The 26,722-nt window shown below is 34.7% G+C and overlaps 1 protein-coding gene across 1 annotated transcript in view; it reads left to right on the forward strand.

Annotated features, from left to right (window-relative positions):
- Positions 1-1,337: 1,337 nt before the first annotated feature.
- LOC106668245 (laminin subunit alpha) overlaps positions 1,338-26,722 on the forward strand; it is a 35,025-nt gene continuing 9,640 nt past the window's right edge. The window contains exons 1-37 of the mRNA XM_014396801.2: positions 1,338-1,781; positions 8,008-8,154; positions 13,935-14,062; positions 14,133-14,241; positions 14,306-14,476; positions 14,537-14,747; positions 14,811-15,020; positions 15,079-15,351; positions 15,416-15,553; positions 15,612-15,881; positions 15,952-16,086; positions 18,552-18,713; positions 19,087-19,248; positions 19,320-19,576; positions 19,633-19,911; positions 19,970-20,134; positions 20,194-20,496; positions 20,573-20,725; positions 20,793-20,967; positions 21,276-21,433; positions 21,500-21,656; positions 21,720-21,956; positions 22,015-22,177; positions 22,598-22,718; positions 22,842-23,009; positions 23,075-23,312; positions 23,375-23,612; positions 23,690-23,915; positions 23,979-24,106; positions 24,195-24,319; positions 24,380-24,553; positions 24,623-24,753; positions 24,845-24,995; positions 25,061-25,284; positions 25,369-25,536; positions 25,603-25,777; positions 25,853-26,171. Of these exons, the coding sequence (XP_014252287.1) occupies positions 1,569-1,781; positions 8,008-8,154; positions 13,935-14,062; positions 14,133-14,241; positions 14,306-14,476; positions 14,537-14,747; positions 14,811-15,020; positions 15,079-15,351; positions 15,416-15,553; positions 15,612-15,881; positions 15,952-16,086; positions 18,552-18,713; positions 19,087-19,248; positions 19,320-19,576; positions 19,633-19,911; positions 19,970-20,134; positions 20,194-20,496; positions 20,573-20,725; positions 20,793-20,967; positions 21,276-21,433; positions 21,500-21,656; positions 21,720-21,956; positions 22,015-22,177; positions 22,598-22,718; positions 22,842-23,009; positions 23,075-23,312; positions 23,375-23,612; positions 23,690-23,915; positions 23,979-24,106; positions 24,195-24,319; positions 24,380-24,553; positions 24,623-24,753; positions 24,845-24,995; positions 25,061-25,284; positions 25,369-25,536; positions 25,603-25,777; positions 25,853-26,171 (6,962 nt within the window). The 5' untranslated portion in view covers positions 1,338-1,568. The remainder of the gene's footprint in view (positions 1,782-8,007; positions 8,155-13,934; positions 14,063-14,132; positions 14,242-14,305; positions 14,477-14,536; positions 14,748-14,810; positions 15,021-15,078; positions 15,352-15,415; positions 15,554-15,611; positions 15,882-15,951; positions 16,087-18,551; positions 18,714-19,086; positions 19,249-19,319; positions 19,577-19,632; positions 19,912-19,969; positions 20,135-20,193; positions 20,497-20,572; positions 20,726-20,792; positions 20,968-21,275; positions 21,434-21,499; positions 21,657-21,719; positions 21,957-22,014; positions 22,178-22,597; positions 22,719-22,841; positions 23,010-23,074; positions 23,313-23,374; positions 23,613-23,689; positions 23,916-23,978; positions 24,107-24,194; positions 24,320-24,379; positions 24,554-24,622; positions 24,754-24,844; positions 24,996-25,060; positions 25,285-25,368; positions 25,537-25,602; positions 25,778-25,852; positions 26,172-26,722) is intronic.

The following is a 26,722-nucleotide window of genomic DNA, read 5'->3' on the forward strand; positions in this document are numbered from 1 at the left end:
AAAAAGATATTTTTTTTGTTGTAGGTTGAGTTTTTGAAAAACCTAAGGTGACACTAGTAAGTTGAAATCCTGTATGTCTAACGTTTTTATGAACCGATTTTCAAATGGTTTTCACAATTTTTCATAAAATTTAATTGTTTTAATTAATCTGCAATTGAAAGTGTAGATTACCATTTCAAAAAATACCATTTTTTAACTTTTTTTTAAAGAAATTGAAAAAACTAATTATTGCAGTTTGAAATTATCATTTATGCTAAAAAGATATATTTTTTCTTGGTTGAGTAATTTTTGAGAAATTAAAAAAAAGGGGGGAGGACTAGTAAATTGAAATCCTCTACATCTAATGTTTTTAAGAATCGATTTTAAATGGTTTTTGCCATTTTTCATAAAATCCAATGGACTTGATGAATCCACAAATGACAATGTATGTTACGATTTGCAAAAGAAAAAAATTAACTCTTTTATGAAATTGAAAAAACCGTATTTATCCAAATTTTGAAAGTAGTGTTTATCCTAAAAAGATATTTTTCTCTAAGTTGAGTAGTTTTTGAGAAATTGAAAAAAAAGGGGGGAACTAGTAAATTAAAATCCTGTATATTTAATGTTTTTAAGAACCGATTTTCAAATGGTTTTCGCATTTTTCATAAAATCCAACTGACTTGATGAATCCACATATGTGTTATGATTTGCAAAAGAAAAAAATTAATTTTTTTAAGAAATTGACAAAACCGTTACCTACTTGAAGGTAGTTGTAATATACTACAAATTTAAAAACAAAAGTAATGTTTATGCTAAAAAAGATATTTTTCTAGACTGTAGTTTTTGAGAAATTGAATAAAAAGGGGAGGGCTAATAAATTGAAACCCTGTATCTAATGTTTTTATGAACCGATTTTCAAATGGTTTTCGCCGTTTTTCAAAATATCCAATTGACTTAATGAATCCGTAAATGAAAATGTATACGATTTGAAAAAAAAAAACCTTTGACTTTTTTTTTAAGAAATTGAAAAAACAGTTATTATTCCAATTTTGAAAGTAGTTTATGGCTAAAAAAATAGTGTTTAAATATTTTTTCTAGGATTAAGATTTTGAACAATAGGGGGACACCTGTAAGTTGACACCCTGTATATAATATATTATTATATAGACCCACTATCATACAGTTTGGTGTAAAATTGCTGTTTACAGATAGGAATATATTTTTCTTTTAAAAATAAAAAATATAGTCCATAGTAAAAATTGATATTTTCAAAATATCATATACTGTGAAAAATGTAAGAGCTTAAATCACCCTCTTGTGTCAAAAATTATGGAGTTCCACAAAATTGACACTTACACACTACAGAGGATCAGGAAGTTATTATTTATCGGCTAATTTTAACAGACGCGAACAGCGCGAAAAATTCCGCAGATGTCAGCAAACTCCCTTTGAAGCTGGAAGTGAGAGTGGGGGGGGCTCTGATTTCTGGAGACGACGGGCCCGGGCTTCTCCAGAAAAGAGCCGGTGAGCCAGTGAGGCACCAACAACGAGAGGTCGAGGGAACGGCGACGCCGATCCGAATAATTGAGATGGTACCATTCCTGGTGATGGTACTGGGCATGTCCGCTGTCAGGACTGCGGCCGAAGTCCTGGCACCGCCCTACTTCAACATCGCTGCGAACAAGAGAGTCGACGCTTCCTACACCTGTGGGGAGGACATCGACGAACCGGAGCTCTACTGCAAATTGGTCGGTGCAGTACAAGACTCACATGACAAAGACAAGTCAGTCATCGCAGGACAGGTAAAAATACAATTAACCAAGATTGGAGCATTTTACTTAAGTCGTGATTTATTTAAAGGATTAAATACTTTCGTTTTGAAGTTTTTCTTCATGAAGAGAAAAATGTGCTTACAGCACCATATTTCCTTACTTTTACATTCTTTACCTTATTTTTTAAAAAGGAAGCACTCAGTAGTGTCTAATTTCAATAAAAAAAATTCAAATCTATCCAAAGCGTTCAACTTTCTGCAGTTGTCAAAAAATTTCTATAATCTATCTGCTACTGAACGACCTGTTCTGATTCGGTTAATTTTACAGGTTCCATTAAATTTGGTAACGCTTGTACAGTATTGCAAGTTCATACTAAGTATCGTGCTTTTTGAGTGATTGATTATTATTTTGGGCAAAGGAAAAAGAATTTGCAAACCATATATTAGTAATCGTAAAATTTCTTCCTGTGGTCGCTAGCCTGATGGGTGATGAATTTTTGGTCGTTTCCGTTCATCCTGTGTCAGACGAGTTTCAGCTTTGCACCATCATCAATGGAGGTTTTGTGTGATTTTCGTTTGTTCGGGTTCCTTTTTGTGTGTTCAGACATAATGTTTCGGTGTTTGACAACTCACAAACCACTGATGATGGGTGCTGAACTTGTAGCTCGATCATTTCCGTCCGTTTGGCCTATAAGACGTGTTTCTGCTTTTTGCCATCATCAGTGGCAGTATTGGGTGATTTTTGATTTCGTTTAGACAGTTGTATTTTCAATTTTACAAACACATCTGACAGATCAAATGAATGAAAATGACCGAGCTAGTTCATCACGTATCATCAGTGGTATTTTGAGTGTTTTTCCTTTAGACCGCTTCATTTTTGTGCGTTCGTACATGATGTTTCGGTGTTTGAGAACACAAAACCATTGATGACGGTGTAAATGAGTATGGGTGATGAACTAGCTTGGTCGTTTCCGTTCATTTGTCTGTCAGACGCCTTTCGGATTTTTGCCATCGACATGGTAGTTTTGGACAATTTTTCGTTTAGACAGGTGTATTTTTGTCCTCAGGATGACTCTGACAGACCGAATGAACGGAAACTACCAGCCTAGTTCATCACCATCATTGTTTCGGCTTTACGCCTTCATCAGTGGTTTGTCAACCAGAAGTTAAGGAATCTTTTATAAAGTGATTACAAAAGTGCTCATACCTGGCCAAGAACAATAGAACATAACATCGAAACATCTTATCCGAACAAGAATGGACCCGATTAAATTAAAATTACCCAAAACTCACTGATGATTGCGAAAAGTGCCTGACAAAAACAACGTGTTTATCAGAGGAAATGACGAATGTAATTCCGAGTCAGTCCTTTTCCGACTCGAAAGGATACTGGTTGCTTTGAAACTAATCTATAGTTTATAAATGCAAAGTTGTTTTAAAATTAAGTAGTTATCAGTATCAGCAAGCATCAGCAGTACCTGCAAGCAGCAAGAAGCATCCACCTGATTACGACATATGCGATTTTATGCCATTGAGTATTGAGGTCAACGAGGTGATGGACGTGAAGTTTGATCATCCCGGTCAGATACCCTTCGTTTAAACTACGATTATTGGGTGTATTTTTGTTCAAAGTAGTTTATAATTTTAGAACTATGCTATTTAACTGCATACACTAATTATAGTAAAGTGATTTCTGTCAGAAGGACTTAACGTCCCATTCGTTGGGTGACGTGGTGAGGGGTCAAACTACTTAAAAATAACTTTTTTCATACTCTTCTCAATTAAAAATTCATTGGCTAGGCCTGGATTCGAACCCAAAACCTCTAGTATGACAATTACGAGAAGAAAGCCTTACCAACTCGGAATCGCGGATTGTATTATCCATCCTAGCAGTTTTGGTGCTCGGCTTCTCGATATCTTCAGTGGTAGGATTTGTGTGATTTCTCTCTAGATTGGTCTCTTTTAAGTCCACACACAATGGATATAATTTGTACTTAAGACAGCATAAGAAAAACAAAAGGCTTGAGTGTTGGATACTAAGCGGACTTCATATTTTTTCTCTTCCATCTTTACTCTTTTAATTAACTTTTTCAGTTTTCTCCTTTGCCTATTTTCTTCGTCTTCAAATTGGGAAGTTAAATGGACAATAAAGCAAACCTTACGATGCAACTTTAATTACCGAGACCATTCCGTTTGTACAAATAGAAGACGTGTTTAATTTCAGTGGCGAAATAAATTTGTTAGACCGTAAAAGCATTTTCAAAGGGCGGGATGTTCACGTGTAGAACAGATGTCCTTTAATAATAACAAATAACCAGTTTCTGGAAATGGTGTTTTCTCCTTGTCAAATTAGCTGGCAGGTCAAACTCTCAGGCCTACCCTCTTTGAAAACGGTCATGGGCCCCTTTATTTGAGGTAAACCCCCTATTCAAGTCTTTTCTATTTGGTACTCGATCGGGAGATGATCCGCATCCTCCCAGTAAGCAGAAATAGACAAAAACTGGGTAGTTTTCGAGTTCAACTATTTTTGAAAATATAGTCCTACTGGTACGAACTGCATGACTGAGTCTGAGCTGCACTATCCGAATAGCTAAATTAATGAAACAATGAACAAGCAAGCAGTAAAACGTGCGCGCGCGCGCTGTGTGTGTGTGTGTGTACGCATTGAAAATTAAGTTAGCTGTTTTGAAAAATCAGGACAAGATTATTATGCAGTTTGGGCTTATGATGGGTTTATGATTTGCTGTATAGTTTATAGTTTGCTTATGACTTGTTTTGATCTGTCAGAAGTATTTCCGCTTCTCGCCATCTTCAGTTTTTAATAATAATTTTGGTTAAAACACACCGCTGAAAGAAAAAGGAAAGAAATGTTGGTAAAGGACCAAACTAAAGGTTACCTTACAGACCTAACATTTGATGTGTGAAAGTGCAGTAAAAATCAGTACTATAGTTTGGTGTGAACAAGGCCACAAAAATGAACATTAAAATTCGACTGGAAACTACAAAAAAAACTATATTGTGCGATAGTTACCTATCGTCTAGGTCCGCCAACCCTCGCTGATTTTTGTTGGTTCAGACGCATTTCGGCATTTAACCATCTTCAGCGTTTGGGTGATTTTTGTGAAATGATCCGTCAAAAATTACTCCAAAATTGCGAAATGCCAACACGCGTCTGAACCAACAGAAATCAGCGAGGGTAGGCAGACCAAAATGATAGGTGACTATCAAGCAGACCTCAAGAGGAAAGCTCACAAAAAAACTATGTGCTGCAAGCTAACAAATTTTCCCTCAGTTTGGATTATGTGGGCTCAACTGTACAGCTGTTTTATAGCTAGGCATGAAATTGTATTAATATTCTACAATTTACTTAAATTTCATATAACAGTGCATCGTTTTAGTTTTAAATGTTTAGCTTATTAACTTGCCCTGGGTGCAATTATAAAATTAAATAATATTCAAATAACCCTTTTAAATTATTATTTACAACCTTTTTGTATTATAGAGACATTATAATTTTGTCTCATAATGATTATATTTACTTTCTTTCAATGCGTAAAAGTCTCGAGGGGATATGGAGTCAGAACATGCGGACAGACTAATCAGGATAGATTTAAGTTTATCTACTCCTCCAGACGTTTTTCTTAGTCACCCGGGGCTAATGAGTTTTTAAATTATATCATCGTATAAAAAGTTATATCCTTTTGTTGTTTGACTTTGAGTCGGTGAACACATGAACTACTTTTCACTCAAATGAGTTTCTTCTTCACGCCATTAACGGTGATGAAACATAAACCCAGTACATGGCAAGAACATAACATACATACCAAGAGTTACACACTTCTCCAAACCTTCCATCCTTTCATCAAGTATATACTCAAATCCCCCTGTAGAAAAATCTCCTGCACATGCCCTAATTACTCTTTTAGACCTGTGTAATAATATACTTCGAAACTTTCTTCAGAACTGCTCAATATCCTGTCTTGTTGGGTAGTCTCAATCCTAAAGCTCATAAATTTCCCATTACCCTACTAAAGACCTTACCACCCTCCTTCCTGTAATGTTCAAAATCCTTCAGTCTCATTTTAAAATGTTTAAACTACTCACATAAAATCATTCCTTCTCATCAAGTCGGCTTTTATCCCGATGATTCCACGATCTAACATGTTTTCATAACCGTCACCAAACATCATTAGTTCAAAGATGGTGTTGAATTGCTAAACCAAATTAAACATATTAGCAGAACAGTCAGCTCTGCTGGATCCCAGGACATTTGGGCGTCGAGAAAGCGGACACCCTTGCAAGAAAAGAGGCTGCAACACTGATGATAGGGCCAGAACCCTTCTGCGTCATAGGAACCCACCATTAATGAGTACTCAAACAGAAGGATAAAAAGCAAATGTGGAAACAATGGAATTCACTCATTGGACACAACAAGCCAAGAACGTCCTAACAAATTTCGGAAGGAAAGAAGTGACAGATTGTATAAGGAAGCTGGAAAAAACAGCGAATCCTAACAAGATTCTTAACTGCAAACTAAATGGACATTTAAAGAAGATTGGTATAACCCAACACGGGATCTGTAAGGAGGCAGAGGAGACACCAACACACCTATTAACAAACTGGTGCGTTTTGGGATGTACAATGTGACTGTAGAAGAAATTCAACCTCTGAAACAGGGCCTACTATTTAAGTTCCTTGATGAAATAGGACCGGTGTGCTATAGGCACAGAACGGAGGATAGCTCTTAAAGGGCGCAGTATATTACACCCCGATTAATAAATCTACTTTTAGACGTCAATATTTCCCTCGATCAAAAGAAAACCCATTGCTTGCGTTGGGGAACGCCTAGGGGATGTTGTCTAGGCTTTTGGTACGGTCTGGCACCCAGGTATCTTTTATAAACTTATAAACTATAACACTTCCTACCCGTTATTACCTTATCCTGGAATCCTATTTAACTGGCCGCTGCTTCAAAATATGGCACATATGACCGATACAAGCCTGCGTCCCACAAGGAAACATTCTTGATCTCATCCTATATACATTTACACTGCTAAAATCTAATTTGAATCCTATCCAACGAACCTCCAACATCCAAGAACACCTTGAGTTTACCAAACATTTGTGCAAAAAATGGAGGACAAATCTGAAAAAGGAAAAATGTACCCAGGGAATATTTACATTGAAAAAAAGTCTTTCCCTCCATTATACATTACAACAAGAACCTACAGACTTTCACTCAAGCCAGGAACTTAGATCTATATGAACAGACTGACTTGGAATTACCTCACAATACTTAAAAGACAACACCTCAACGAAGACTTGGACAACTACGAAGTCTTCTAGGACCGAAGTCTTACTGGGATGGTTAGGGATGGAACGTCGCGTTGGCGGGTGTATCGGCAGGTTCACTTTTGCAATTCATGTCGAGAGACGTGGTTGTAGACTTCAACCTGATGATGAGCTAAAAGCTCGAAATCCGGATCGTTGCAAAACAACTTACTGTGAGCAGGAGTACCTTTTTAACTAGGAATGAACATCGCATTCACTCCACCATCCATCATTTCTATGCAGTCTTACTTGTCAAAACTACACTATCCTTAATCAAGCCTTTACTGCGATCACTTTGGGCATATGGAGCGGAACCGTGGGATTACGCCAAGCCATCCAATATCCAGCGCATTTAATCCTTTCAATCACAAGTCCTCAGACGATTGTCAAAATTCCTTGCTACATTACTAACCTCTCTATCCCCAACCTCATCCTTCCTTTTGTCAACTGATCCTATACCGCTTTCAATCGTTCCACACCAAGCTCACAATCCATCCTGACCTACTGCCCAAGCCGTACACACCCCCTGCCATGCACTTTCCTATCCTGAGAACACTTGCCTTAAACGACGATGACCTCGAGACGTACTCGCCCCTTAATTACTCATATTGGATTGTTGTCCGGTTTCTCTTAACCTCATGGTTGGTGCCCTCCTGGTGCAATGTTGGTCATAGTGTCACTTTTGTGACCTAGAAAAAAACACAAATATCCACATATTTAATATGTACAGGTTATAAATAAATTTGTGGTATCTAGGAAAGTTCTCTTTCATAATTAGATTGTACCCTAAACTTTCTTTTTTATTAAATGTATGGCATGTTAAAAATATGTCCCAATGGGCAAGGACCCCACAATTTAATAAAATTCACTTTTTTAGACTAAATTATAAATTATGAGTCTAAGTTTTGTTTTTTCGTTTATTTCAGGTGTGTGATTACTGCGATAGCAGTCAGCCGGAGAAGTCTCATCCTCCAAATTACGCTGTCGATGGGACTGAAAATTACTGGATATCTCCGCCCCTTTCTAGGGGTACAGATTTCAACAAAATCAACTTTACCATCTATCTAGGCCAGGTAACTTTATTTTACAGCAAAAGAGAAAACGTCAGAAGCAAATAATTCATTCACCCAAAAAAATCCAACATTACATAATTTTTTATCTACGCTCATGATGACATTCATGATGCCCTTGTACGCTTTTACAGGTCTCAAATATTTTTCAATTAAGCTCATACAGTTTGTTTTGTAAATAAATTTTCCGTTCTGTTTCTTTTGAATCATTAACATAAAACAATCATTGAAAGAAAGAAATTTAGCTTTCTGTGACGGTCATATATTTTATCTCCACAGTTATCAAGGGTCAGATTATATGTCAAGGGGGTAGAATCTTGTATCAGTTCAATGACATAGTTCATAAATTAAAATAGCCCATTCATACAAGACTAACGATCGTCCTAAATAGAGTAAAAAGTAATTTTCTATCTACACAAATATTTTCTCGTTTCCTTTCATTATGAAAGACAATAAAATAAATTCACGGTAATAAAAATGGCATATACATTTGCATACAGCCATGATTATTTCAGCCGTGAGTCATTCATTTACTCAAAGCAAAATATAGTAATTACACAGTAATTGGCGTTGTATAATAAAATCACATTCCTATGTTTATCTGTAAAACTGCGCTCTGCTGTTCTAGTTAAATCGGCCGGTTTTCATTTTGTTAACTCCCTGCGAACAGAGCGATCCCGGTTTCGTCGCATCAGCAAATAATTCAGTTGACTTTTCCTATTATTAAACGAATATCCAGCGTAAATTTTTTTTTAACAATTTCGCCCTCCGTGGATATTTTATTTTAAGTTATCGAAGCTATTTTTGAAAATGAATGTGATTCCTCCATGATCCAATAAAACCAGATGCTCGTATGAAATTGATTTAATTCTGAAAAATTCGCTACTGAAGATTGACCTGAAAACAGAAGAAAACGGCGAAAAAGAGTTAAAATCCTGAAATATACTAGGCTGTACTGTTCTCCCTCGGCACGGTAGTTCTTACAAACCCTAGGAATAAATTGTGCCCGCGTACAACAAAAATATCAAATAATTAAAAAATGTGTGGTGATTAGTGACCGTTAGTCAATAATTATTCGAAAATCGTGAGATGCAGTCTGGTGTGATATAGGTTCCAGAAAAACATTTTCTTTATCGTGCCAACGTTTCGATCTTTATTGAGATCATCTTCAGGGTCTGGGAATTACAAACATTGTTTCAATTTAACAACTACAACAACAAATACACAAAAAAGTGAATTTATACAATGCAAAAAATATTTTTTTATATTCAATCAAAGTATTTGTTTTCTGAGAAAGTAGAAATACTTTGATTGAATATTAAAAAAATATTTTTTGCATTGTATAAAATTCACTTTTTTACACATCCTACATGAATTTGTTAAATTGAAACAATGTTTGTAAATCCCAGACCCTGAAGATGATCTCAATAAAGATCGAAACGTTGGCACGATAAAGAAAATGTTTTTGTTAAACCTACATCACACCAGACCGCATCTCACGATTTTCGAATAATAATTAAAAATGTTAAGGAATGAACTTTCCCCGACTAAATTTCCGTCCATGTAACGTTTTTCGAAGGTTGTCCATGGGAAGAATTGAATTTCAAACTGTTTTAAATTAGTCAGCTATTCAAAGGTCATATTCTGAACCATGTTTATTATATAGTTAATATATATATAAAAACCGAACTAATAAGAAAAGTTCTAAGATTTTTGTTTGAAGTTTAGTGGCGAACCCCTAGTTCGATCTTTCCGATCATCCTTGTTTACCATCGATGGATTTGCTTGTTAAGTACGTTATTGGCACAAAGCCGAAAATATCCAGATTGTGCTGATCGGAAAGATACGACTACTTAAGAAGATTTCTAAATGTGCTCCTTCCATGGAGTGGAATCAATCCAAAGTAGGTCCAGTTAAGCGCAAGGAACCCTATTTCACCCTTATTAAGTAAAAATGACTATTGATTGCTAATTGTCTTGTCGGGTCGCTGAAACGAGTCTGTCGGACCAAATCTCGCCTAGCAAATCAAACCATCTGGCAGACCAGGATGATCGGAAACAACCATAACTACAGAGGTTCAACACCTTGTAGATACCATCATGAAATCCCACGCTACTTTTTTTATAATATTCTATCTCATTTTGTCATTCTAAACATTTGTATATTGGGATTTGAGGATTTGTGGGTTTCAACGTTCCTAACGTCAATATTGTGATTGTGGAGTTTTTTGAAGATCAGTGGGGTGATCCTGTAATTTTAATCGTTTCCGATCAATCCTGTTCTGAGTTTGGTCTATCGAACCCTCTTCAGTTGTAGGCTTGTGTGCACCTGAAGGCTGGGATTTAGCCATAAAAAATACAATTTTTAGTTTTACAATTTTGAGTCCACTTAACCGGACCTACTGTGGATTCGTTCCATTTTATGTCATTACCATGAAAAGTATACGCTTATTTAGGAATCTTTAGCATCTCCTTAAAACGTTTTTTCCGATCTGGCCATCCTCGCTGGCCATATACCAAAACGCGGCTAAAAGGCAAAACCACCGAGGATCCGAAAGGGTAAACTACAGATTCTTCACTTCAAACCACAGAGGTTTCAAGAAGGAAACCTACTTTTCTAAGCAGTTTGGCCATTTAAGATCATCCTGTTCTGTTAAGATCATCCACCTTTCTCGATGGTTGGTCGGTCGTTACCGTTCAATCCTGGTCTGCATATCCTCGCTGTTTTGGTCTAGCAAACCCGCTTCAGTTTTGGGCTTGTTTGAGTCCTGTCGGTTGGAATTTATGCATACCAAATACAATTTGTTGTTATTAAGGCCGACTAGAGCCGAGTGTAATTGTTTTTTTTTTTTTTTTCAATTTTGAGTTTCTTACGTCCCAGACTCTTACGAACTAACCACCATATTCGTCACAGACCGTGCAAGACCTCGACAATTCTCACAATAAATTTGTTAATTTTTTGACCTATTTCAATTCTCTCTTAGGCAAACTTTAAACTCTAAACCACATTTCAACCAAATGCCAAATCGCGTATGATTGACCAAAACAGCGAGGCTAGGCGGACCAGTCGTTAACGACCAACTTTAACTAAGTGCTCTGGAACTATCTAAAGCTAGGCCATCTCATCTCTTTCACACGTTTAAGTTATAAATTTAATGTAAACCACTCATTCAATCTTAATTAAATTAATTCTAATAGATTCGATGATTCTCTATCTTCAGTGATGAGATTTATTTATAGAATATTTATAAAGAATTGTATATAGAATTCTATATGTAGAATATTTTATATAGAATTATTTATAAAATAATTATGATAAAAAAGGGTCATAGGACAGAATAAATTTTTTTAAACTTTTAGCCACTTTTTACTTTCTCTTGCATCTTCAATTTTTTTACGTTTTTGTTGACCTCCAATAAAACTACGTTGATGACAAACTAATATAAAATTAGACGTTATATTATGGTAATGTGATTATTTATACATTCATTGTTAATAGTTGGTCTCTATAAATAGATTCAAAACGTTACGCTGAAGATTGATAATTTCCAGAGAGCTTATCAGACCAAAACAGCGAGCTTAGGCGGACCATAGTAAACGTATATTATGTCAGTTTATTGAGTATAATATATAAATTTTGAGTACATTATAAAGAGTAAAATGGGTCAACAGTTAGTATGTTTGAGTTAGAAAGTGTTCAATTTTTTTTCAACTTTTGTTATATTTTTGTTATTTCCATAAAACGCATAAACAAGAAAGCTGTTCGGTGACTTGAAACTTGGTACTTATGAACTTAGGAAAGATTCCTTTATTTTTAAACTTCCTAAACTTGGGATCTTAGCGAGGCCCTTTTTTGTACTGCAACATGTGTTGACCATACATTTTCCCCCAACCGTTTCAGCCCGGACGCTAACAATCCCGGGGAAGCTAGACAATTTCTAGGCAAAACGAATAATTCTTCAATAATAGTAATATTCAAGCTGGAATTCCACGATTTTTTCGTTTTGTCAGCGAACTTTTTCGACCGGAAATGAAACTTAAGTCTCTTTCCTTTGTCCCCGCATTTACACGATTACTAAAGAATCAATGACATAATTAAGTAATAGTTTCATTTTTTATGAATATGAATATAGTTATAAAATTTCTGTAGTATTCAACTGGGAGTCTGACGGATAAAGTAATCTTATCTACCCGTTGCCCACGCTATAGATAGTCGTTCTCTTCGTCTTGGTTTTGATAAAAAAAATAATACAAATAAATAAATGTGGGGACAGTTAAAAAGATCCCAAGGCAATTTTACGATAATTTTCAAAAGCTACCCGAAACACCAGGGTCTATTTTTATTATGGTTTTTTTTGTAATTCACCTATTTATATTATTTATTACCAAGTTCAAATGGTACCCAATTACATCGACAGAAATAAAATTAAATAACGATAGAAAAGCGTACTCCTCAAATGAGTAAAACAATTGTGAAACAATAGCCTGAATTTCAGATTGAAATTTACATTTGGGCCAAACATTTTTCACCAAGTCCAAACTTCTAATTTTATAAACCAATATTTATAATTTTAAACTGTATTAAGTCTTAATCTAGGTATTGCCATTTTATTACCATAACTTGTCATTTCATCTGAATCATTTTTGAAATGGATCTCTAAAAATACAAGTCCAAAGAAACAAAAGTCTGCCAGAAAAGTTGTAAGAATTTTATGAATCTGACAAATTCCTCTAGGCTACCACAAGGTTCCCACCTATGCCCTCTCCTATTTTTAACCTACTTTAAGGATATATCTTACATTTGTCATGATGTTTGCATACAATTTGACAATTTTATTGAATTTATAGTTTTTATGATTTTTTATTGTTACAACAAAATGTAGATAACCTAGGAAGTTGGTGTAAAACAAATCTCATTAGGGTAAATATATCAAAATGTTCTTTCATTTAAAGCAGTATTTAAATGCCATTAAATAGGATTTTTTTTAATAATATTAACTTCACAAAATAGAAATACATAGAGCTTCATCTACCCAAGATTTGTTAGTTATAGTTGATAAAATTTCTTTTGATGGCCGCTTAAGTTACATGTCAAAGGCCAACAGGATGTTTGGATTTATCTATCATAATACTAGAAAATTCTGGGATATTAATTCACCAAATATACTTACGATTCTTTATTTAGGCCTCATCTGGATTTTTGTTCTCCTGTCTGGCCTGAATTTTAAAAATCATAACAAAATCATTGAAAATGTTCGGAGTAAATTTGTAAAACTAATTACTTCAAACTTTAATGCTTCAAAAAAATACTACGACTATCGCTTGCGAAAATAGACATAAATTGAATGACATTCTATTTCCAGTTACAATTCAGTTCCATTCCAGGTACAATAAAAAAAATCTCACTATTCTTTGATTCCCATATCTTTAAGAATGAAACAATTCTGCAATGATGTGGATATTCTTTCAACTTTAAGGGTAAACTAAATAACTTTTGTACAATAAACTGATGACAAATTTTGTCAAACTTTTTGTATGTAAAATACATAAACCATTTGCGATTTATTGATGGATTTGTAAGTGCAATCACTTACAATTATACTCTATGGTGTATTATGTGTAGAAAAATAACATCACATTTTAGAAAAAATCATTACACTTCATCTGTATTTTTCATGTAATTAATTTATTACCAACTAATGACCTAATAATTTTTAGGTAGGACTAGATTTCCTGTCTTGAGGTTTATGTGTTCTCATTATTTATCAATCATTTTTGTTATAGGAGTTTCACGTGACTTATGTTTTAATTAAAATGGGCATATCACCTCGTCCCGGACTTTGGGTTTTGGAAAGATCAGCGGACAACGGGCAGACGTACAAGCCTTGGCAATATTTTGCAGAATCGACTTCGTGAGTGATATTTCATAAATAGTCTCGGTTTGATTAATTTTCATATCTAATAAATCTATGTCCTATTCAGTGATTGTGAACATCATTTTGGCATTGAAAGCTTGAATCCCATCATGACAGACGATTCTGTCATCTGTACTACTCAATTTTCCAAACTTATACCTATAGAACATGGAGAGGTGGGGGAAAATGCTATTAAAAATATTATTTTACGTGCAATCAGTTTTTTTAATTACTTTTCAGATTATAGTCTCTCTTTTGAATGATCGCCCATCTGCTAATGATTTTTTCAATTCTCCTGTTTTACAAGAATGGACAAGAGCTACAAACGTGAGGCTGCGACTACTTAGTACACAAACCCTATACGGTCATTTAATGTCAGTGGAGAGACTAGATCCTACTGTTTCTAGAAGGGTTAATAAAAACTTTATACATAATTTATAAAACAAATACATAATTTATAAAATATTTTAGTATTTCTACTCTATAAAAGATATAAGTATTGGTGGCAGATGTCGTTGTAATGGCCATGCTGACGTTTGTGCTGAAACAAAAGAAGACAAATACAAACTCCGGTGTGTGTGTCAGCATGATACCTGCGGTACCAACTGTGATAAATGTTGCCCTAACAAAGTGCAAAAACCTTGGCGACAATCCAAACCTAACAAATTATTTGTTTGTGAAGGTAAACTTAGCCCAAGAGAAGTGTTTTTTTTTAATCTGTGAACCATTTATATTTGCTTTTTAGGATGTAACTGCCATGGGCATAGTGAACAGTGTCAGTATAATGAAACTGTTGACAGATTACATTTGTCACTTGATATTCATGGCAATTATGAAGGTGGTGGCGTTTGTCAAAATTGTGCCGATAATACAGAAGGTATTAATTGTGAGAGATGTAAACTCGGCTATTACCAGCCTTTTGGAGTTGACATCCGTGATCCGAACGCCTGTGTCCGTAAGTTTATGAGTTTTCTCTGCCATGTTCTTGTACGCATTTAAACTTAATTCCTCAGCTTGCAACTGCACTGGCAAAAAATACACTGGAAATTGTCAGTTTGGAGATGGAAGATGTGAATGCAAGTCAAATTACGTTTCCCCGCTTTGCGATTCTTGTGCGTTCGGATATACAAACTACGATGAATGCGAACGTTGCCGATGCAATGTAAACGGAACAGTTAATGGTTTATGCGACCCGGAACACAGTGAGTGCCCATGCAAACCAAATTTTGATGGACCTCAATGCGACTCTTGTAGAAAAGGATCGTACGATTTTCCAAACTGCAAACGTAATTCTCATTTCCTTGTTCATTCAATTATTATTTTAAATTCTACTAATTTTTACCTTTTTAGCTTGTGAATGCAACAAGATTGGTTCTCTGAATGATATTTGTGATTATGAAACTGGAAATTGTGTGTGTAAAAACAATTACGCTCCACCAAAATGTGACGAATGTACCAACGGATACTATTCTTTCCCTCACTGCGATTGTAAGAAAGCTCAAAAGTTGAAATATTTTGAAATGTATTAAATGAACTAATTTTTCAGTATGCAATTGCAATTTGTACGGAACAATTGACGAAGTATGTGATAAATATTCAGGAAAATGTATATGCAAAGAAGGTTATGCAGGAGAACACTGCGGTGAATGTGCTCTGGGTTATAAAGGTTTTCCCAACTGTGAACCCTGCGGATGCAGTAAAATAGGATCATTAACGCATTGCGACAGTAAAGGGAAATGCCCCTGTTTAGATAGATTTTCCGGGCAAACGTGTGATCAATGCTCTCCTGGCTACTATAATTTTCCACATTGCTTGCGTCAGTAAAACATAACAAATATATTTGTTTGGGTTTGTAAGATTAAATTAAAGGCATCACTATTTTAAAGCTTGCGGATGTGATCCTTCTGGAACTGTTGGGAAATCATGCGATGACGAAGGAAACTGTAAATGCTTAGATTCGTTCCAGGGCAAACACTGTGACAAGTGCAAAGAAGGCCTGTTCAACTATCCAGCATGTGAAGGTAAAAGATTAAGTATAAATTCTGTAATATATGTTATTAAGAAGAAGAAAAAAAATCTAATATTATTAATGGTGGTATAGAGTGGGATTGTTTAGCCAAAAATAATGTGTCTTGCCACCCTTTTTATTATTTTATCCTTGTAAAATAAATTAAAAGAACTTTTGGAGCAAAACACTCAATTAAAAGTTGAATTTTCCGACCAAAAATCACTGGTATATAAAAATCAGACAAAGAAAAGTAATACAATTTTCCAACTGTGCTTTCCTTCTGCCTTGACTTTCTAAATTCAGTTCAATTCATTAAGGACTGGGCACGTGCAAAGGAAGTGGAGTTTTGTGGTGGATTTTGCCTGTCTGTCTCTCTCTCTTCACCATAAGAGAGGTGTGTGTTGTACAGCTTAAATTTGTTCTTCAGTTGGGTGTGAATCTTGAAATTTGTAGTTTCTCGGTGAATTAAAAAAAAAAAAATTCCAGAACCTTTCTGTTCGTCCACAAAACCAACTTTTTCGGAAAGCATTGCCAGGTATGTAAGGCACTAGGTAATTAAGGTGGAGTAACGTGTACATTGATATCCCTAGCTCAGTCTCAAGTTTAAGATTGTAATTTGGCGTGTAACGTGGCCGCTTACTCCTCATAACACCACACCTCAGCTGCGTAGCATAAAATAGATTGGATGTCCACCCTGAATATGTTATTCTTCTCTTCTTTCTTCTTGGTTGTTTGCTTGTTTTAAGATCTTTTTAGGTGTTTTTCCTGGAACTGACAACCAATTCAAAATTTCCTTTTATTATATCGATATCGATAAAAGGATATTTTGAAATGTTGTAAATTCCTGAAAAAACACCTAAAAGACCCTGAATATGGTCACCATGGCACTCCAATATTCCAAACACCCACTTTGTTGGGAGGAAGGGCTTTCGTTAATTTGAAATACCAATTTCCTTACCCAATATCCCACTGGTTCTGTGGGGATTAATTTTCCAGACCTCAATTAATTGCAGAGAAGATGAATAAATTAAATATATACTGTTATTAAATTGAAGATAGTTATCCAGAATATTTAACTCTCCTTTCCCCTTTTATCTTTTGAATAAATGACAAATACCTAAAATTTGAATATATGGCATGCACACATGTATACGGGTAAAACTATAAATAATATGGTTTTATACATATATAAAGAATATATTGTTATAATAAAATATAAAAATAAATGTATTCTTACTTGATTTAAAACCATAAAACAAGATCAGATAAAATTAAAATAAACCTTTTTCTATTGATTTGAATTGAATTTTCTATTGATCTATATATAAATTAAAATTAAACAACTTCTTAAATTACGATCATTTGACCAGATCGTGGTATTCGATTGACCAGATTGAAACAAAATGAAAATTATTAAATTTTAATGAAAAGAAATGAATGAAAATTGACTTTAATAATATTACTCATGTCAAGACGTGCACGTTAACTACAAATTAAATTAACTTAACGAATAAACTTGCATGCAATAAAATAATAATAAAATAAAGTAAACTTAATGAAACTTAATGAAATGGCAAAGAAGGTATGAAAATTGAAGATGTGTAGTCGCAAATGTTGAAGAAGCCACAGATGATGAAAAAGCAGAGATGATGAAGTCACAGATGACGAAGAAAACCAGACGAAACGGCGACGAAGAAAAAAATAAAGATGAGATGAAGAAGATCAAAAGAAAATACAGCCTGGTGACGTCACGGTTCATCATCTGTGGCTTTTTCATCATTTGCGACTTCACATCTTCAATTTTCATACCTCCTTTGCCATTTCACTAAGTTTACTTTATTTTATTATTATTATTTTATTGCATGCAAGTTTATTCGTTAAGTTAATTTAATTCATAGTTAACGTGCACGTCTTTACATGAGTAATATTATTAAAGTCAATTTTCATTCATTTCTTTTCATTAAAATATATAATTAAGAGAGAGAAAAAAGGGGGGAGGAGACTTCGTAATTTACGATAAAATATAAAAGAAAAAATGCTCCTTAACACACTTCTAAACATAATTTACCATAATATTTTCCACTTCTGCTCATTTTCTTGGCAAAAGTGAGCCTAGGAGTGAGCACTGTCCCAAAATATGTGTATTCTTTGACAATTTCAATTTCTTTTGAGACATATGTCCAGTGTTACATACCCCACCCCCTTTTTGAAAATCATTATTTTTGATTTGGCAAGATTGATCACAACCGATTTTTCACAGTAATGCTGAAGGAGGTTTATATTTGATTTCTAAAACCAAGTCATCTGCATATTTATTCTCAATTTCATTAATAAACAGAATAACGAGAATTTAACTCAGTTGTATTTTTTTATATATGCATATTATTGTAAATTATATATATGACATACACATTTACTTTTAATTGTACAATTTTTCCTAATAATTCAAATTATTGTTTATTGTTATGTTAATTATAGCTTGTGATTGCCATCCTGCTGGTGTTACTGCCAATTTCACTGGATGTGGACAAATCAAAGGTGAACTTTGTGAATGTAAGCCAAGGGTCGAAGGCAGAACATGCGACCGATGTAAGCCACTCTATTGGAATTTGCAAGAATACAGTCCTCATGGATGCTTAGGTGAATAAGTTTGAATTAAATTTTTATTAATATAAATACTTTTATGAATTGTTAAGAAAGAAATTTATGTTTAAAAATTTATTCCTCGAATGATGTAGGCAGTCTTTTTATGTTAGTATTAGTTGAAATGAAAAAGTTAGTATCACGAGCGGGATTCAAACCCATGAAGTCAAAGGTTGTGGGTTCGACTCGCTTGTTACACTAACTTTTTCATTTCAACCAATACCTCACATAAAAGATTAATTAATTGAAAGAAGTTATTTGGTCAATCGGACCATGAAATATAATGGAGATATAAACAGTTTTAATTTAGCAAGTAATTAATATATATTTTATATATAATACCATATTTTAAGTTGTATATTATTTTCAGATTGTGATTGTCATTTGCCCGGTGTTCAGGGAGGGATAGCAGAGTGTGACAGCGTCAATGGAGGACAGTGTTATTGCAAAAAATTAGTTGTATCAAGGAAGTGCGATCAGTGTGCAGATGGAAGTTACAACTTGGAAGAAAACAATGTTTTCGGATGTACAGGTAATTTCTTTCTTGATTCGATAGAATACATTTATACAAATATATCAACAAGGAAAAATTGTTTGTAAAAGATTGTGGCTGTGATGTCGGTGGTGCACTGCCAATCGCTTGCAACAAGATAACTGGTCAGTGCATTTGTAAAAACAGAATCGGCGGCCAGACTTGCAACAAGCCTCTTGAACTACATTATTTCCCAACTTTACACCAATTGAAGTATGAAGTTGAAGATTGGACGACTGCAGAAAACAATCATGTCCCTTATAATTTCAACGAAACCATATTTCCTAACTTTTCCTGGAAAGGTTATGTCGTATTTTCGAGTCATAAGGTAATTATTTGCATTTAAGAAGCAATATACAAAATTTCTGATGTATTCTTTTGTAGCCGGTGATAAAAAACCTGATACATGTAGAACAGATTGGAATTTATAAAATTATTGTGAGATATGTTAACAAGAACAGCGAACCGGTTACTGGAGAGATTATAATGAAAGAAACATCCACGGATAATGTACATATGCATAAAGTAGTTTTTAAACCATCACCTAAACCCGGTTTTGTCACCGCTGTACCGCAAGGACAACTCGATCTCTATTTATCAGAAACCAATACAGTTTTGGAAACTTTCATTAAAATCCCTCAAGAAGCCCCATCAATTTTTCTCGTAAGTAATCACATTTTATAACAAATAAAGCAATTTAAAAAATATGAAATCATTTAAGGATTATGTAGTGCTCTTGCCAGAACAATATTACGAAGGAACTATCCTTGATGAGCACATACAAACTCCCTGTAAGTATGGTGAAAAATCCCATTGCCAGTTATATGAATATCCGAGTCTGGACGATTTCGCTAGTGAAAAGTTTGTTGGATTGAACGAGTTTTTGGTAATAATACTGTACACATTTGTACATAATTCGTTTTATTGAAATTGATATTTTTTTAGGAAAATCGCTCAATACCATTGCTCTCAGGCTCTCAGCCTCAAATGTCCGTCACTTTTGATTTCAAAGAAGGCAGTAAAGGTCCGAAAGTTCTTGTAGTGTCGTACGCTTCGCCAAAAGGGGTGGACCAAAGTTCCAAGATTAATGTGAATGTTCAAAGCAGCAATATGGAGGAGCATAGATTCGTCAACTTAGCCCCGTGCCACTATGCCTGGTTGTGCCGGCAAGTCATTTTGGATAAAGAAGGACGGGTCGCTACATTTTCCACTGAAGGAGACGCTACTCCAATGACAGTCACATTTTTGGTATTTGTATTAAAAGAAATATTTTTTCTTATGTAAAAACACTAGTGTAAAATTGCCTGCTTTGACACTTAATTAGAATGAATTGCAACCGGAAACAGCATTGTATGAAGTTGTAGCCATTCCAGTTAAAGATTGGACTTTTGATTACATTATGCCTACTGTCGTTTGCACCATGCAGGACTCGAAATGTGCCAAAATTGATTATCCACTTCTGACTGGAACAAAAAAGGTAACTTAAAAAAATTTAATCCTTCATTTATTTATTTTCTAGTTACTTTTATTAATTATATTTTCAGATTGAATTTGAAAAAGATAGTGATATGAATAAAACATCAAATTACCCACAAGTTTTAGATCAATCAGTAGTACTTGTCAGAACAGATGAAGCGCCTGAAATTACACTTAATGGGAAAGTTCTTGTGCCTGGAAACCACATGTTTATAGTCCATTATTATCAACCAAAATCACCAGGTGAAACGAAAAATATTTCGCCCTTTACTTTTATTTTGAGAATAATTTTTAGCTGAATTTATGATACATATGTAAATTTTTATTTATTTTTAATAGTTGATGATGGGTGTTGGTTTGCCAGTCGGTGAACTCATGCTGAACCGACATAGGGTCACTTATTGGGTATGTCTTCATTCACGGGTTTGAGTAATCCAACAAACCCGCAAGAAGACAGACCCCACGCTGGTTCAGCATTATTGTTAATGCTTAAAATATTTTTAAGTACTTACACTCCTATGTCAAAATGTTAATGGTAAAATTATTTGTAGCATTTACGTTGCCTGTGGTTGTCCAGGCTGATAAGGCATTCAATGCGTCATTAAAATTTCAACATTGCCCGTCACGAATTGGATGTAGAGCATTAATTTTAGATCCAATGCATAACAGTAAATTTCCTGTCACCAACAACTTTAAAATCACGATTCAAGTAAGATTCTAAAAAATAAATTATTTTTTGAATAAAAAATTCTTATATTCGACACGGTTCCGACAGGGTAATCAAAAACCATTATGGCTTGACTATGTTCTGGTTGTGCCTGAAAGCCAATATAAAGACATCCTTCTTGAAGAAACAAACCTTAACAATGCTGAAAGGTTTAAATTAGAATGTGGCGCAGATCATTTCCATGTTGACACCAAAAATGTTACAGGTATGCTACATACGACAAAACAAAAATTTATCACAAAAATATAATAAAAACGTCATTTTTCAGAATTTTGTAAACGATCTATATTTTCCTTGACTACAAATTACAATGGTGGCGCTTTGAAGTGCGGATGTAATCCTGAAGGTAGTAAACACCATTATTGCGCGCCGTTCGGGGGACAGTGCGAGTGTAGGGACTTTGTCATCGGACGAAGGTGTGAGGAATGCAAAGCTGGCTATTACGGATTTCCAAACTGTAAACCTTGTAAATGCCAAGAATGGGCGCATTGCGACAAAGAGACTGGTAATGTTCTTAGTAGACAAGTTCAAACAAGCTTTGTAAAGTTTCAGTATTTTCCTAGGTCATTGTAGCTGTCCAAAAAATATGGAGGGGGAAAAATGTGAAAGATGCAAGCCAAACACTTACAACTACCAATTACCGATCGGGTGTACAGATTGTGACTGCCACCCTCAAGGCGTTGTAAACGGTAATTTGCAATGTGACATGAACAGCGGAGCCTGCTCGTAAGTTATTTTCTTTTATGTATTTATTTTTATTATTAATGAAGTAGAACAGGATAGTGTTTTACATCCTTGCATAGTATATCAAAGCTTTGTTTTATAAAATACATTTAAAAAATAAATATATAATGTAATTAATTATAGAAAATGTATTAATAAAAAATGTGTTGGCGGCTGCCTGACTAATCACTGTATGAGCCCTGCGTTTGAATCTCAGCGGCACTGAATTTGAATCTACTTTAATTTTTAACATTTTCCAATTCAAACATGACCAATATTTATATAGCCTTAGCCTATTTATTAGCATATTTGTGAGGGTGAACATGATCACTGTCAATCCAAAGTAGGACTCTATTTAGTTTTTAAAAAAAGTCATAGATATCGTGCATACTGCATACTAAAAGGAATTGACAAAATTTTTAGGTGCAAGGAAAATATAGGCGGAAATCGCTGTGACAGTTGCAAGCCTGGTTATTATTCATTTCCATATTGTGAAGAATGTGAATGTGATCTCCGAGGAACAACTTACGAAATTTGTGATGCTGTAAGTGTATATTATGATTTTAAGACTTTGATTCTTGCAAAATTATTCTAATTGATCAATTTTCTTGTTTAATTAATTAAAATAATTGCTCTCACTAATGTTCAATGTATAATATACTTTTAGGAAAGATACGGGGAATGTAAATGTAAAAAGAACGTCGAAGGAGTTGTGTGTGATTTATGCGCTCCAGGGACATTTAATCTCAATCAGGAAAATGAAGATGGGTGCACGGAATGTTTCTGTTCTAATCGCACGCAGGAATGCTCCAGCTCTCGATTTTATTGGGACTATGTAATTTTACTCTTACAAATTGAAAATAAATAAATAAATGTTGTAATGTTATAATAACATTTTAGGTCGGTGATCTAGAGGATTGGGTTCTGGTGACAGTAATGGTAAAGAATGGTATTTATGTGACTGAACTTCAAACCCCTCCAGACAATGTACCCCATGGAATTAGTGTGAACTTATCAGGTGAAGAATTCAGAGAGCAAGAAGTGTACTTTTCAACTTCAGACGCGTTTTTAGGAAATAAGCTAGGCTCTTATGGAGGAAAATTAAAATATTCGCTATTTTGTACTGTAGGAGACAAAGGTAGAGTACTGATAATTGTATCAGTCGACAAATTAAATCATAAAATTTATTTAATATTTCAGAAAGCTTTGTACACGGCCCGGATATTATATTCAGTGGAGGAGGTATCGAACTTTTTTATTCCGCTGTCGAATTGCCGTCACCTTCCACACTGTTTGAAATGGAATTGACCTTAACTGAACATAGTTTCACTCTGGTTAACAAACGCCCTGCTTCGAGAGATCATTTAATGCGAGTTTTAGAAAATTTACAAGCAATTTATTTAAAAGCGAGTTACTGGAAAAATAATACTACCACAAGGTGAATAATTTTCATATTTAATCACAAATTCATAGTACATATCACAAAGATAAAACTTGAATATGTTTCTTTGGAAGAATACAAAATTTAGCCATGGATGTCGCAACGGAAAAGTATACATCAAACGGGATTGCCCTGTCAGTAGAGCAGTGTGCTTGTCCTCCTCAGTATACGGGAATGTCATGTGAGGAATGTGCAGATGGTTACTACCGTTCTTCTACCGGGCCATACGGTGGTTTTTGCATTCCATGCCAGTGCAACGGCCATGCTAACACTTGCGATAAAGTCACAGGTGTTTGCAAGGTAGGAGATTGCAATTTACAGATTTTTTTTTAACAAGTTACTCATAAACTCGTACATTCATAGGATTGTCAGCATGATACTACTGGTGATCATTGTGAACAGTGTGCTGAAGGATATCACGGAGATGCAACTTACGGCACCCCACAGGACTGTTTTATTTGTGCTTGTCCTTTACCATACCCAAGTAACAAGTGTGTAAAAATATGTAAAATATAAAATTTAATTGTTATGTAATTTTTTTTTAAATCAACAAAATTTATAATTTATTGTTTTTTTTAGTTTTGCAAAAAGCTGTGACATCAGTGATGACGGGACTATGATTAGTTGCAATTGTAAAAAAGGATACTATGGCCATCGATGTCAATCTTGTGCTGATGGATATTTTGGAAATCCTGAAATTTCAGGTAATATCTTTGTAAATGTATTAATTTTCACAAAACACATTAAATTGTTCTATATTTCAGGTGATTTTTGCAAACCTTGTGAGTGCTCAGGAAACATCAACTTAAATGAAGCGGGCTCTTGTGATTCAGTTTCTGGTAAATGCCTTAAATGCCTTAACAACACTGCTGGAGCGGCGTGTAATTATTGTAAACCGGGTTACTTCGGTGATGCAGTTACACTTAAAAATTGCCAGAGTAAGCGATTTTTAAATCAAGTCTAGGGATTTTGGTAGCTAAGCTCAAATCCTATTTGTTACATAACAGGTTGTTCTTGTCATAAACATGGAACGTTCAGATGCGATGATGTGACTGGTGCCTGTGAGTGTCATCCGAATGTCGAAGGGGAGAAATGTGATCGATGCACAGAGAATCATTATCTGTTTGAATCAAGTCAAGTGTGTTCAATTAAAAACACTTTTCATAAAATTTTATTAGTAAACTTTACAAGTTGATCATTCTCGGAATGTTTTCCTTGCATATTTCTAGGGTTGTATACCTTGCAACTGCAAAGAAGCATCTTACAGTAAACAATGCGTTGACTCGAGTGGACAGTGCAGATGTAAACCCGGTGTCGCTGGAAGAGCCTGTGAAAAATGTGATCAAGGCTACTGGAATTACACTTCCGAAGGATGCACTAGTACGTTTTACTCATACTGACAATCGGGCTTAAAATTTGTGACACTCATTGCACCATCTGTTTAGGATGTTCCTGCAACCTTCAAAACTCAGTTAAAGTTGGGTGTAATGAGAAAGGGCAATGTGAATGCCTTAAAGATGTCATAGGAGAAAAGTGCGATGGCTGCCGAGAACGTTGGGTTTTTGTGGAAAAAGAAGGCTGCTTTGAATGTGGAAAATGCGTACACGATTTGTTAGACTCGGTTGATGAGATGCAGAATAGACTAGAACCGATCAGTAATGAATTTGGGGTACTGAATATTGTTTAAATTATTTTGAAGGCTACTGACAATATTTATATTTTAACGTTTTCTTTTTTTTAATATTATTATTAGTCGGTTGCAAAATCGTACTTTATTCAGAGACGGCTGCAATATCTCAATGAAACTGCAGCTTTACTCCAACCGAAAGTAAATCAGTTACAAAATGTAATGGTCGAGTTGAATCCATTCAAAGAAGAATTAGACCATTTTCAGAAAAATGTAGATCATATTAGTCGAGAGGTAATGTTCAATCAATTTTTAACTGGCATTTTATAATGTGTAAGATGGATACGATATTATTTTCAGAACTCATATACATTAGAGAAAGTTAATGGGACATCTAACGACAGTTTGTCCAACCTGTCGTCAAAGCTTGACAAAAACACGAAAACCATGAACAAATTGGCTAAAGAAGCAATTCAAGCAGCTAAGATGACAGTTCAGAATGTTAAAAACGTTGGAGAAAGCTTTCATCATTATGGTACTAGGCATTTATTTAAACGTGCTTATCAGTTCAAGAAGCTTGAACCGTTATTTAATTACATTTTTATTATAGATGTGGATTTGGACATCACACAAGCTGAAGCCCTTGATGAAGCAAATGACATTTTAAATTCCCTTCAAGAAATGTTTTCACCTAACAATGGTAAACATCTGTCAAAAGAAGACGTGAAAAAAAGTTATATGGAAAGGGCAAACAAGGCATTGGAAAATATGAAAATGTTTAAAAAGCCTGTTGATGAGAAAGAAAAGGCCTTGCAAATGCTTAAGAAAAGGATAGAAGACATACGAAAAAGAACCAAAGAAGCATCTAAACTGTCTACTGATGCGTTGAAATCTTCTAAGAAACTTTCTGAAGCTTTAAAAGAAAACATGTAAGCATTCTGTCAGGGATGATGTTTGAAAAAAAAACATTAAATATTTCAATTAATTATTCTTTTTGTGTAAGGTTTTAGGTTGAGATGAAAAAGTTAGTGTCACAAGTGGGATTTTAACCCACGACCTTCGGCTTGTAGGATGGGGAGTTGGTGTCCAAGTGGATCGAAGTCTTGATAGCTCAAATGATTAGAGCTTATCGTGACTTCGATCCACTCGGCCACTAACTTCTCATCTCAACCCACCTTTTTGAATTTTCCCTCCTTTTTGCCATTTTTCAAAGAAGAGAAGTTAGTGCCCGAGTGGATTTAAGTCACGATAGCTCAAGTAGTAGAGTAGCAACGTATCAAGCCAAAGGTCGTGGGTTGAATCCTGCTTGTGACACTGACTTTTTTTATCTCAAGTAAAAATGTTAATTAATTGAATGATATTAATTGGTCAAGCAGACCACGAAAAATAGGGAATTATTAAAAAAATTTATATTTATGAAAGGTATTGGTTGAGATAAAAAGTCAGTGTCATGAACGAGTTTCGAACCCACGACCTTTGG

Source organism: Cimex lectularius, unplaced genomic scaffold (assembly GCF_000648675.2).
Source record: "Cimex lectularius strain Harlan isolate CLEC.00 unplaced genomic scaffold, Clec_2.1 scaffold71, whole genome shotgun sequence".
NCBI lineage: Eukaryota > Metazoa > Arthropoda > Insecta > Hemiptera > Cimicidae > Cimex > Cimex lectularius.